The following is a 13,791-nucleotide window of genomic DNA, read 5'->3' as shown; positions in this document are numbered from 1 at the left end:
TTCTGAAAAAGTGCCATACTACAAGTACCGACCGGAAACCATCCTGGAAAACGAACGCTATAAACTGTACTGGGATCGTACAGTTTTGACTGATAAAACAGTCCCTCACAACAGGCCAGATATATTGCTAGTTGATAAACAACAAAAGGCAGCAATACTCATCGACGTAGCAATACCTAATAACAACAACATGCGTCAAAAAGAGGTCGAAAAAATTTCAAAATATAGGGACCTCGAATTTCAGATAAAGCGCCAGTGGGGAATGATATCAACGAGAACTATTCCAATTATCATCTCAACAACAGGAATAGTACCCAAAAATCTCAAGAGAAATATCAAGCAACTAGGACTTAGTGAGTATATATGTAATATAATGCAAAAAGCTGTTCTTTTAGGTACTGCAAGGACGGTGAGAAAATTCCTAGGAAGCGAAGGACAGGTCCAAGGATCGCGTGTAAGAGGACCAGAAGTTCGACGAGAACCAGGGGGACCACAAGGACCGGACACGACCGAGCTCAGCCCTTCTGATATTTTAAATATCTGGGATTGAGTGAATGTTCCTCTTAGCGAGGAGTGAGAAGCCGACGGCGAGGAAAAATCCTACGCGTATAGGCAAAAGTCGAAATAATAATAATACTCTTTATTTCATAGTATGTCTGTACAGTGTACTATACATAAAAGAAATAGTGTCAAATTGCCAAAATCCACAAAAATACTAAAATTAACTTAAATAATCATAAAGAGAATATGGTTCCAAACAAATCAAATAATCTCTGACATTTTTCTTAAAATTCTTAAAATCATTCAACAGTTTAATCCTATCAGGTAGTTTATTGTACAATCTAATACACATGTAAGATGGGTGCTTTTCTGATAGAGATAACCTATGTATAGGATAATGTAAGTTCTGCGATCTTAAAGGGTAATTACTTTTAATTGTGTGAACTGAAAAAATATCTTTGTTCTTGAAAAAGAAAAGCAAACATTCTAATACATAAATACCAAAAATTGTTAAAAGTTTATTTCTCTTAAATAATCCCCTACATGATTGAATTGAAGTCATTTTAAAAATATACCTCATCACCCTTTTTTGCAACACAAACAATTTATTGACCTCTGAGCTTGATCCCCAAAAAATAATTCCATATCTTAAGAGGCATTCAAAATTTGCAAAATAAACTGTTTTTAAATTATTTAGACTCAAATACTTTGATAAGGTTCTGATTCCAAATCCTACACTACATAGCTTCCCTGACAGGTAATCTATGTGATATGACCATTTAAGAAAACCATCCAAATATACCCCCAAAAATTTAATTGACTCTTCAATCTTGACATTACAACCATTTAAATCCAAAACATTTTCCCTCATTTTCTGCGATCTGCTTGTGCTAAATAGCACAGCTGATGTTTTACTTTCATTCATAAATAATTTATTCTTTGTAAACCACGATTTTAATTTATTATATATTGAGAGTGTTTTTGCCTTGATATCATCAAAATCATTTCCACCAATCATCAAATTTGTGTCATCAACAAAAGAAGTTAACAGTTTTAGGATGTCTTCAATAACATCACATATATCTATTATAAAAATTATGAATAGGATGGGTCCTATAACACTGCCTTGAGGTACCCCATAATTTGATTCAATTATATCTGATTTTACATCTTTGCCATTTTTAACAATAGACACTCTCTGCGAACGCTCGGAAAGATATGAAGCTATCCAGTCTTTTGCACTACCTCTAATACCCAGTTTTTCAAGTTTTATTAAAAGAAAAGGTCTGAACAAACAGTCATAAGCACTCGCCAGATCAACAAACAAACCCAACCCAAGTTTATCCTCCTCCAGAAGTCTTATAACCCTTTCTGTAAACTGATATAATGCAGTCTGAACAGATCGGCCCTCCAAGTAGCCATGCTGAGAGTCATTAAACAGATTGCACTCCTTCATAAATATCAACAGTCTTTCACACATTACATGTTCAAATATTTTGGAAAAACTGGACAGTATACTGATAGGTCTGTAACTTTCAAAACAAGTATCATCTCCTTTTTTATAAATGGGTTTTATCAACGCTAATTTCAAGTTCTTGGGAAAAATTCCAAACTTAAGAGAATTGTTGACTATATATGAAATGACACCCTTTATCTCATCTGCACAATATTTCATAATATTGACAGGTATTCCATCATCGCCACTACAGTATTTATTCTTTATTTTCTTAATTATTTCGACTATTTCATTAGGATTAGTTGGATGTAAATCAATTGATCTGGGGTTATCTGGTAAATTACAAGAAAATACTTCATCACCCAAATCACTTAGCATAATGGGAATTTTATCAACTAAGAACTTATTATATTTTTCAGCTATACTATCAGGACCTTCATTGAAAAAATTATTTTTATTTTTACTTTCTGTACCTCTAATATCATTACAAATCGACCACATTGTTTTATTTTTATTGTCTGATGACTGAATTTTCACATTATAGAAATTGGTCCTAGCTGCTGTGAGGAGTTTATCATAATTTTGTTTTTCACTATTGTATAAAGCTTTATAAGAACTATCATGTGATTTTAAAGTGAGCAAAATGTCTAATTTACACTTACTCTCCCTCACCTCCTTTGTGTCATAATAATTTTTCAAATTCTTTTTACCCAATTTAACCAATTTCAATGGAAAATGCTCCTCAAATATTAAAAAAAAGGATTTCATAAAAGACTCCCACTGTAAATCAATATTAGATTCTTCAATCGAAAATACTGCTTGCCAGCCCTCCTGTTTCAGACCATCACGGAAATTCATTTTATCCTCTTCATTATAAAATCTACGATAGACTAACCTATTGTTATTATTTTCTTTACTCATGACAGTAAAATTTATTTTTTGTCCGAAATGATCTGAAACAGTAGTAATGAGCACTTCTGAATCAGCATCAAAATTAACAAAAATATTATCTAAGCAAGTACTTGTACAACTTGTAACCCTAGTAGGAACATTTATTGTGGGAAAAAGTTGGTATAAACCCAATAATGTAAGGAAATCCGACCTTTTACTAGTATTCTCCAAAATGTCAATATTGAAATCTCCAGCCACAATGATGAACTTGTTTTCCTCAATAATCACAGCAAGAACTTTTTCTAGTTGTGATAGAAACACCTCTATGTCACTTGCCGCACTGCATGGTCTGTACACTGATAGCACAATAAAACTTTGACTGCCCAGTGATAACTCAGCAGATGCGCACTCAAACTGACCAATTATGGAAAACTCTTCTAATTTCTTTCTCCGCTTGCATTTGACTTCTTCATGGATGTATATTGCCGATCCACCGTGTTTGCCTCTGTCTCTGCACACATATGATATCAAGTTGAAGTTATTCAACTTGTGCACTAATTCATCTTCACTTTTCCAGTGCTCTGTTACACAAACAACCTTGCAGGTAGGCTGTGTCAAGAGAAAATGTTGAAAAGCGTTGATACTATTGCCCATAGATTGCAGATTTTGATGTATAATACTACATTCTCTATTGGCTGTTTCATTTCTGGTTTTGACTTTCTGCGACTTGTTTCTTATAAAAAATCAACCGCAGTATTATTTTTTCTATACACATGCATGTTGAATCTTTTTATAACTACATTCTCAGGCCAAAATTCGGGTTTGTATAATTCATCCTTTTTAGTAAAAGGAACTTTCACTAGGAAACTCTTTTGAGCACTTTTTTTATTTTCAAAATTTAATTGATTAATTTCCACAACCTCTTTAGCGAATCCTGGTTTCTTTCTTATATATTCCTCAATTATAGCTTCAGTGACATGAGCTTTTACTCGGCTAATGAAGAACCATGCTCTTTTTTCTTGCCCAACGAAGCTGTTTTCTGCAATACCTTCTGTCATCTTACAGGTCCCAAATCTAGTTGGTCTGAATTTTCTCTTCTTTCTGCTATGCATTGTTTTCCATTCTTCTTGATTTTCATGCGTTAAATGTGTTCTGTTATTAATTGAGTCTGTGTGTTGACCCAGATTTATTACTTCTTCCATTTTTTTTCTCTGTGCTGTTTCCAACTGATTGTAGTTGTCCATGTCTCCAGAATTATTTATATTTTTATTGACAGAGTTTACATTGGAGTTGCTAATACTAAGGTTATGTTTTTTAGGGTTAGGTCTCATGTCACTTCTCTCAGATGTTTGAACTACAATCTGTGGAACGTTTGGAACTATTTTGTTGACAATGTTGACATCATTATTATTTACGCGCTTGACAACGTTTGCATATTGAGATTCACTTTTTGTCTCACTTTTTTTATGAATGGAGTTTAATTGTAATGTTAATAACCTATTATTTTCTTTCAATAGGGAATTATTTTCTTTTAAAACATCATTTTTATCTTGACATTCAGCTAGCAACTTACTCAGATATTCAATTTTCAGTTCTAGTATTTCTTCTTTATTCAACTTTTTGTTTTCATCGGGAATCTTATCACAGCATTCAATATGACGTTTGCTTAAAACTTTGATATTTTTCTTTTTCACGCAGGAACCGTGAAAAATTCCTTCGCAATTTATACACACTTGTATAGTACATGCCTTCTTGGAACAACATTTATAATAATTGTCTATTACACTGCTACTTTTATCACTTTTTATGCTCTCGTCTTCACTACGATCATCATCGCCCGACGCCATCTTAACCAATATACCAATAAATCTGAGTTTTTCTCCGAATAATTTAATTTTTGTAACATTATAATTAGATGCAGTCTTGAATATTATTTGTAAATTAGATGAGTTAATACTTCTTTCTGTATAAGGTATTTCGAAAATTGGATTTTCAATATTGCTATGTATAGTTATATTGTCATGAATAATAACATTTTGAGTTTCGAAGTCAATTATATCATCTTCAATTTCATTAGTAAATTCATCATTATCATTATTTTCGTATTCACTCGCATTTAATAATTCTAAGCATTCATCAAGTTCTTCGTCAGTAACTTGATTAATCACTGAAACTAAATCATCTTCAATACCATTTAAATCTTCAATACCATTAAAATCATTCATTTGGGAATTCAATGTTTCAATTTGATTTATATCATTATTATCTTCTCTGGGTAAATAATATACAATCACTTTCATATTTGAATTGAAAAAAATATACTTTATCATATTGAATATCGTTGACCATTTTAATCGGTCCAAGCCGCTGGCAATGCGCGGTAATGCTAAACATCTTTCATTATTTTGTTTACATAATCTTTCGAGATTCAAAATCGCTTGAAATACATCTTCATACTTAGGTTTATCATAATAAAATCCTTTTGTGATTAAATAGTAAATATTCCGATTATTTTTTCGGATCGTGGCAACTTCGCCTATAGATTTATTTTGAGATTTTAAATTTTCAATTTCGCCATATTTATTTTTGAAACTTAAAGCTATTCCTTTATTCATATGGAAATCTCGTGAAACACAATGTGCTAATGCAAAATTCTTTTGAGAATTGAATAAATTTCCTTCTTTTTCTTTAATGTTTGGTGAATCTTTGATATCGTTATTTTCTTGCGCCTTTATAAAATTTTCGTAAGTTAGGTCATCTTCCATAACTATTCTACTTAATGGGTAAGCACATTCTTCATTAGTTGAGAAAAATTGTGAATTGCATACTTGCTTTCTTCTGAATATAGGATCAAGGTTGCGAATAATCGGTGCTTTGATAACAGTTGGGTTTGTATTACAATAGGAGTAATTGAACGGTTCGTGACCTACGTAACTTGATTGAAATTGTATGGGAGGTCGTTTAAATTTGCTTTTTCGACAAATATCATGGGGAATTTTATGGGAATTCATATCATTCGAATATTCTTTATTTATTTTTGTCCTTAAGTATTTTCGTTTTGGATCACTGGAAATATCCGTATAATTATGATCATTTACATCTTCTATCGATTTATGAATCAAAACATTATCATCTTTTTGTTCAATAGTATTTAATAATTCAGAGGGTTTATCTGATTTTTCTTCCGTGACTTTATTATTTTCAATTTCATTGGTTTCGCTTTTATTGGAATCATTAGTTATATCGCATTTGGAAAATACGTATTCAATGTTATTCATTTCTATAGATTTCGACAATTGACTATTTATTTCCGGTTTGGGATTATTACTGTCAATAGTTTTTTCATTTAATTTTCTAAAATCACTTGCAATATGCAGTTTCTGTTTTTGTGATAAATCTTTCTTTTTAGTTTCTAGATGATTCAGGTCTACTGGTAATTTAATAGGATTTTGATTTGTATTATCTAGGGTATGCTTCATGTCAATTCGTTTTCTAAAGTAGGGTCCCGAAAATTTTGTTTGGAAGTCGAAGGTTTTGAATAAAAATCTCTATCATGATTATTATAATTAAATCTATCAAAGGATTCATTATTGGGATTTGATCCTATTTGAGTTAATTCTTCAAAAGTAAAATGTGGTTCATTAGAAACGGGTTCATTAAAAAATTTCTTCTGGGGATTCGTTGGGAATTGCGTTGAATAATTTGGACGTTTTTGGGGGTAAACTCTTGTTTGTACTGACATTTTTTCTGGTGGTGTATTAATTCTTTGGTTGGGATTTGGTTTGAAAACATTAGTATTAGTATTAGTATATCCAAAAACTTGTTTGTTTGAGGGATAGTATCTATTCACAGGTCTTTGATTAAACTGAATAGGTTGTGAGGGGAAATTTGAATTTGAATTCGAATTATAATTATTATTCGATCTAAAATGATAATTATTAGGAATATAATTTGATCTATAATTATTTGTTCTCGTATTGGGATTATTTCTGAAATTATTTTTTTCAGGGCGTGTTTGAAATTTTTGTCTTCTGCTTTTATCGAGTAAATCATATTGAGCTAAATTCGATATATAATCTTTAACTGCATTTACTGTTCCGTCAAAATTCAAAGCATTATTTGTTATTAAATAAGTCCTCAATTCTATTGGGGCATTTGATATAAGAACTGTTTTACAAATCTTTAAAATATTAGTTTTATATAATTGTTTTTCTGGATCTGGCATGGGATCCGCGTCAATTCTATAATTTATTCTTATCTTTAAGGAAATTATCTTATCAATAAAATCTATTATATCTTCATTATGTGATTTATTCAAAAATTGTAATTTGTGTATCAATACATCTAAATTGATTTGATCGCCAAATTTAATCTGTAAGAATTTCTTTAGAGAATTCCAATCATCAGGAATATCGGAAGTTGCTACCTCAGCTAACGCTCTTCCTACTAATTTACTTTTAACAACTGATAAACAATAACTTTTTACTATATTTTGTTCATTTGTGAACATCCTTAAATATTCTTCTGTACTTTTTATAAAAGAATGTAATTCATTCTCCACTCCTGAAAATCTTGGCAAAAGCATCCCGAACTTTTCCGGTAATGTTAAGTTTATATTTTCTAATGCCATTTTTACTGTTTGCGCTTTACGGCCTTTAAAATGTTTTATTGAAGTAATCTTGAATTAAAATTGGTAATCGGTTTTTTAAATGAGTAACCTAGAAAAAACTCTTATGTCGGTTTTTTAAAGAAACCTAGGAAAAACTGTTCTACAAGTTTTACACTCAAAACTTTGGGAAAAGGTTGACTATTTTTGGGCCAGAATAGGTAAACTGGGAGTCAATTAGAAAGGATTGCTAACCTTTTTTGTTTCGTATTCCTTGTAGTGAAGTCGTCTTGGGCGCTACTCCAAAGATCAGGGCTTCTTGGCTTCCTTCTCAGGGTTGCTTCTCACCTTAACAGTTGAAACTGATAGTCGAAAAGAAGTTTTTGTTTTGTCACTTCTACGACCGGCACAATATTTCAGATAATACGTCGCGTTTTTCTCGTCGCGCTATTATTTCCGAAATATTTAAAGAGATCCCATCCTCGTCGCCAATTATATTTTTGAGATGGAAAACCTTGTTTTTAAAAAACTTTATTTACAAGAAAAAGACGAAAGGTACAATCAAAACGACTTATTATTGACTGGCTATTGACTGACTAAAAAACAATGCATCTGAGAATTTATAACATTACTTATCTCTAATGCAAAATGTGGCGTGATCCTAAGCGTCACACAAAGAATAGCTAAAATAGCAAAATTACATTGTGAGAACAAAGGATGTATTATAGTTACAATAGGCATTCATTCCACCCACATTATCCCGTGTTTGAGATTGATGAGTTAACAATATTCTATCATGAAATATAAAGTAATAAATGAAGATTCGAAAATATGTCGTATGATCAGAATGGGGTCGTATTATGTAATTATATATATATATATATATATATATATATATATATATATATATATCTATATATATATAAATCGTGAATCTATTAAGGGAATTCGACTGATAAGAAGGATTTCAGTTTTACTCTTTATTCATACCAAGCTTTCGGAACTGGTTGGTTCCTTCCTCAGGGTTACTACAATTTTAACAATTAAAATTAAAATTACATATACAAAAAGAACTATCCCAAATCTTTAAAAACAGTCACAGAATTTGAGGTTGTCTCCTTAATAAGTTAAAATTCATCAATTAACGCAAATTTTTAAGTAAATTAGTCTCAAATACTCTATCAGTTGGATTAATCTTTCTTTGTCAATTGGATGTGAAGTATAAACAGTGTGTCTAACCTAACTTAATTATTTTCTTTGGTACATATCACAGAATCGCATCGCGTCAACTTTGGTTTACTTTTTCTTCTTATTTTTATTCGTCTAGTGGTCCATCATAGAATCGTTCCCGGTTTGGATATGTTAACAGGAACGTGTAAACATTGCTTAATCTTTGTACGTCAGTTTTTTTATTTATTGGATTTTCTTGATTTCTTATGTTGATCATTTCTTGTATCAGTCTTTTATTATATTTACCTTGCGTACATAATACTTCTGTATTTTCAAAATCAATTTTATGATCCTTTTTCATTGAGTGTACAGCTAAAGCACATCGTGGGTTCATTGTCCGGATATCACTCTTATGTAACGTTAATCGACTCTTTAACCATTGAGATGTCTGTCCCACATAGGTGGGACATATACTATTTTTACATGTTTTGTGGTTGCCACGTTTTTGACTGTTTTCTATTGCTATTGTAGTCCTGAAGATGGTCCCCATCGGGATCGAAACGTCGACTAAATGAAATAAAGAAGAATGAAATTATAACACTTATCAATTTTCCCACACCCCTTATCATACTTATAACTATTGTTGTATATTGGGAATTAAAAATTGTTGATATATATATATATATATATATATATATATATATAACTTAGACGCAATAATGGTCGTGATTTATACAGAATGATTTCTCAGGGAATCGGTGTGAACACCAAAAAAATACTCTGTTTTCTTTGCCGAGCTTTCGGATTTTATTCAATCCATCCTCAGGGCTTCTACAAGATATCAACAAAAATTATCAGTTACAATAAAGAGAAAAAATAAACATTCTATATATATATATATATATATATATATATATATATATATATATATGAACCCATCGGTTCATATTTGACACCCTTATGAGAGATAAGTTCAACGGTTGATATATATGTTTTTTCTTTGTAAATATAATATGGATTGTACCGTGTGTGAAATATTGTGCAATACGGGATAGGAATGAGAAAATTGGCTTCTCGATTAGAAAATGTGTGATCTCGTTATACGCGGAGGGGATTAACTTAGCGAGAATTATCAACTCAAACGGGTGGGATGAACGGAACTTCTTCTTCTTGATAGTGCCAATCCGTTATCGGATATTGGAGACCATTCTCACAGAAAACCATTTTACTTGGTTTTCTCCATTTTTTGAATATTCATTAGTTCCTCATATGTATGTTTATGTATATGTAAACTTTGACGATGAATATATATTATTATTATTATTATTATTATTCTGGCTATTGTGACCTTATTCACTGTTGCACGAAACAGTCCAATTGTTGTTTCCCAGAACCAGACCCTCAAATTTCTGAGCCACGAAATTCTCCTCCTGCCGGGACCTCTCCTTCCCCCAACCATGCCCTGCTGTATAAGCTGGAGAAGGCTGTATCTTTGTTCATTCCGCATGATGTGGCCCAAGTACTCCAGTTTCCTCCTCTTCACGGTGTCAACAATTTCAGTTTTCTTGTTGACTAATATTAGAACCCTCTCATTGGTCATGTGCTCTGTCCAATTGATTCGGAGTATTCTTCTGTAGAGCCACATCTCGAATACTGCAAGCCTCTTACACGAAGCTTCAGTAAGCGTCCATGACTCCACCCATACAGAAGCACAGGAAAGACATAGCACTTCAGAAGTCGTATTTTGGTCTTCTTGTTCAGGTCGTGAATCGTGAAAAGTTTTTTCATTTTAATGGAAGCTGCTCTTGCCTTTTCAATCCTACAGCGGATTTCCCTCGAATGATCCCATGCCGAGGTACGAAATTGTTTCGACTCTCTACCATTCTGTTGTCGATGTAAAGTTGATGAACGGAACGCGCAGAAGAAATAATTATATATCTTATCGCCGCCTACCGTCATCGATTCTGTGAAAATATTTTATGGAATAATTTATATAAGCCCATTTCTTAATTTGTTCAAATTGATAAAATAAGGTGGCAATAAAATTTGGATGAGAAATGTTACTCCTAGTGCACTACTAACCAAATGCTTATAAACTTGAATAGATAACACTTTTGTTTGTCCTCGGAATATTTTTACATTTTGCGATCGTATGGTCACAGCAATTCAAAGTAAAAAAAAAATTAATAAATAATATTTATAGTTAGGTGAATGAAAATGTTAGCTGTTTACCCTTAACGCTGAATTCCAAAAGAATTATCTCGTCATAGTAATTTGGTTGCCCATCTCACGGACAGGCTTAGGCTTTGTGGGAATTTTGTTTGCTTTCGGATTGTATGATATTTGTGTAATGGAAAAAACGAGAAAACGTTAACTTTGTGGTCCTGAAAAGGACCGATAGCAATATTTCGATGGTGAAATTTAACCTCCGAAACCGTACAACGTACGACCTTGGCGTTTCAAAGCATATACGACGTCCATTGCTGTTACAGTCTTCCTTTTTGCGTGTTCGGTGTAAGTTACAGCGTCTCTAATAACGTTTTCTAGGAATACCTTAAGTACACCTCTAGTTTCTTCGTAAATCAAACCAGAGATACGTTTCACCCCACCGCGGCGGGCCAATCTTCTGATAGCGGGCTTCGTGATTCCTTGGATATTGTCTCGTAGAACTTTCCTGTGACGCTTAGCGCCACCTTTTCCCAGACCCTTACCACCTTTGCCTCTGCCAGTCATTTTTCAGTTAACGACTACAATAACAAGAATTAACTAAAGGTTTTAGCGGAAAATACGGCTTTTATACCATCACAGTTTTCCCCACCACTAGATCTACACGACCAACCAATGATATTGCGAGAATGTGCAGTGGAACCGCCTACCTATTCCGCTATAAATAGATGAATCTAAGATTTCCCTCAACTAGTTTATACCCATACTCGAGATGGCCCGTACGAAGCAAACCGCAAGAAAATCCACTGGCGGAAAGGCACCGCGTAAGCAACTTGCCACAAAAGCGGCACGTAAAAGTGCACCCGCTACTGGTGGCGTAAAAAAACCTCATCGTTACCGTCCAGGTACCGTAGCTCTTCGTGAGATCCGTCGTTATCAGAAAAGTACCGAGCTGTTGATTCGCAAACTTCCTTTCCAAAGGTTAGTGCGCGAAATTGCCCAAGACTTCAAGACCGATCTCCGTTTCCAGAGCTCCGCCGTGATGGCCCTTCAAGAAGCTAGCGAAGCTTATCTGGTCGGTCTATTCGAAGATACAAATTTATGTGCCATTCACGCCAAGAGAGTAACCATTATGCCGAAGGACATTCAACTTGCTCGACGTATCCGTGGCGAACGTGCTTAAGCATCTTTTTCACAAAGTTTAAAATCGGTTCTTTTCTGAACCACAACTTTTTTTTTTACATTTATACAATTGATTGATTTCTTATAAGGTATCCCAAATTAAAGATCCGATATCAATAGTGCAATATAACCTTACTTAATTTCTTCCAACAAAATGCGTTACGAATTTCAATTTTGATTATGGATTTTCCATCAGTCTTTTGATATCCTCTATATCTTGGCGCAATAGCTTATTTTAAGCTGGAAGCAAATTATGCCGTCTTATTTCCAATTCGATCATTCAACTGCAAAAGATTCTGATGACCAGCATTAGAGAGAAGCGATACCGTGATTTCTAGATCACGTTGTGAAACGTGAACGTTACTTTATGATATCAGTGAAATTAAAGCGTGACGTGATCACTGTTTAGATTGCTTGTTAATAATATTTATATGAATCACCCAAACCTTAGTTCGTTTATCTTTGCAACTCGAATTGGTCACTCATTCAAAGCAAAATTGTTATGAAAACATCCATTTTTCTTACATATTCAACTCTTTTCCTTATTTCAGATTTAGTTAGGAACGTAACAGAAGGATATCGATTTTTCAAATGTTTCCTCAAATTTGAAGAGGTGATTTTGAAAGATAATTTCAACTTGCATAAATTACAAGTAGCATAATTTACATCAACTTTTGTGAAGAAAGCCCAAAGATTGCTGGTCTTTCGCCTGTTATTATTCTTTCGCCTATTATTATTATGTCGCTGACGTGTTTTCGTTTATTTTTTATAATACAGAGTACCATTTATTGCTTCGGTCGACAACTTCAATATAGAAAGAATTTCTTTGGGGTTGTTTATCAAAGATAAGCATAAAATTAGAATTTTATTGCCACCACCAATTATGCAGTAATGCAGTAGTTATTAGTTTGCAGCAAGTATTTATTGTTTAACTAGTTCTACAAAAATACTTCCTACAGCATGCGAAGTTGCATACGATGCTGGGATTGTCATAAAAATATGCAATTATGTTAGTCGAAAAAGGTTCCGAAGCAATAAAAACATCAGGCTGCCTTCATAATTTACGATTGCAACGGACGATGATATGCCCTGAAAAGATCTGTGAAATGTTCAAACTGTTATCCCGTCACGCTCTGTATTCGTTTTTCGGAACCGTGACTACCTGTGACATTCTGATCTCAGTGATTAAATCACAGTTCGTGAAATATCGCTCTTCTCTAATCAGCATTCCACCGACTGTTTCATAACATTTTGAAGAGGATAATGAGCATACAAGTTGTAAATAACATCCCATCACCAGTAAGGGTTAATGTACAACAATCTAGCTTGCGACATGTTTGGAATACCATAGACGATGAGATGGCGGTAGTTTTTGCAGACACTCGCCATTGCTAGAGTCCATCGAACTCTGTGCTTTAATTCTTGGGGTTTGATGAAATGTCCATCAGTTGATTATTCAGGTGATGCGTCAGCAGTGTTGTGAAAGGCAGTGCTATGGTTCCTAAATGGTTTTGTCGGAGATGACCCGGGACCAACTTCTATTTTCTTTTGAAGTTTGTAGGTTCGGGTATATACCCGAACTTAAATAGGTGGAGTCAATTTAGGTGGTACGATCTCAAATAAAAAGTTTACACTGAGAAGGTAATTTTTTAGTAGAGGGAGTGAGATTAGTCGACAGAGTAAGACGTGTCAGCAGTGAGTAGTGATTTCCCAGCCCACTGGTGAGTTATTTTTTGTGATTGTGTATGTTGTAATTTCAGTGTACTGTGTTGTTCAAGTGTGATTGTTGTAAAGCAAATAGGCCCATTGAAAAACGCTC

At 33.3% G+C, this 13,791-nt stretch overlaps 2 protein-coding genes across 2 annotated transcripts; one reads left to right on the top strand and one right to left on the bottom strand.

The window, feature by feature from the left end:
* Window positions 1-10,999: 10,999 nt before the first annotated feature.
* On the bottom strand, window positions 11,000-11,372 carry LOC123681777 (histone H4). The gene has a single exon (XM_045620067.1). The coding sequence runs from the start codon at window positions 11,355-11,357 to the stop codon at window positions 11,046-11,048; it is 312 nt and encodes a 103-aa protein (XP_045476023.1). The 5' UTR covers window positions 11,358-11,372; the 3' UTR covers window positions 11,000-11,045.
* A 185-nt stretch (window positions 11,373-11,557) lies between these two features.
* On the top strand, window positions 11,558-11,995 carry LOC123681776 (histone H3). The gene has a single exon (XM_045620066.1). The coding sequence runs from the start codon at window positions 11,563-11,565 to the stop codon at window positions 11,971-11,973; it is 411 nt and encodes a 136-aa protein (XP_045476022.1). The 5' UTR covers window positions 11,558-11,562; the 3' UTR covers window positions 11,974-11,995.
* Window positions 11,996-13,791: the final 1,796 nt, after the last annotated feature.

This window comes from Harmonia axyridis, chromosome 6 (genome assembly GCF_914767665.1).
Source record: "Harmonia axyridis chromosome 6, icHarAxyr1.1, whole genome shotgun sequence".
In the NCBI taxonomy this organism is placed as follows: domain Eukaryota; kingdom Metazoa; phylum Arthropoda; class Insecta; order Coleoptera; family Coccinellidae; genus Harmonia; species Harmonia axyridis.
Note: the sequence above shows the minus strand (reverse complement) of the source record. Positions and strands in the feature narration are given on the sequence as shown.

What these genes read in the sequence shown, in the direction of transcription:
- LOC123681776 (XM_045620066.1), top strand. Translation starts at nt 11,563, where the DNA reads ATGGCCCGTACGAAGCAAACCGCAAGAAAATCCACTGGCGGAAAGGCA.
- LOC123681777 (XM_045620067.1), bottom strand. Translation starts at nt 11,357, where the DNA reads ATGACTGGCAGAGGCAAAGGTGGTAAGGGTCTGGGAAAAGGTGGCGCT.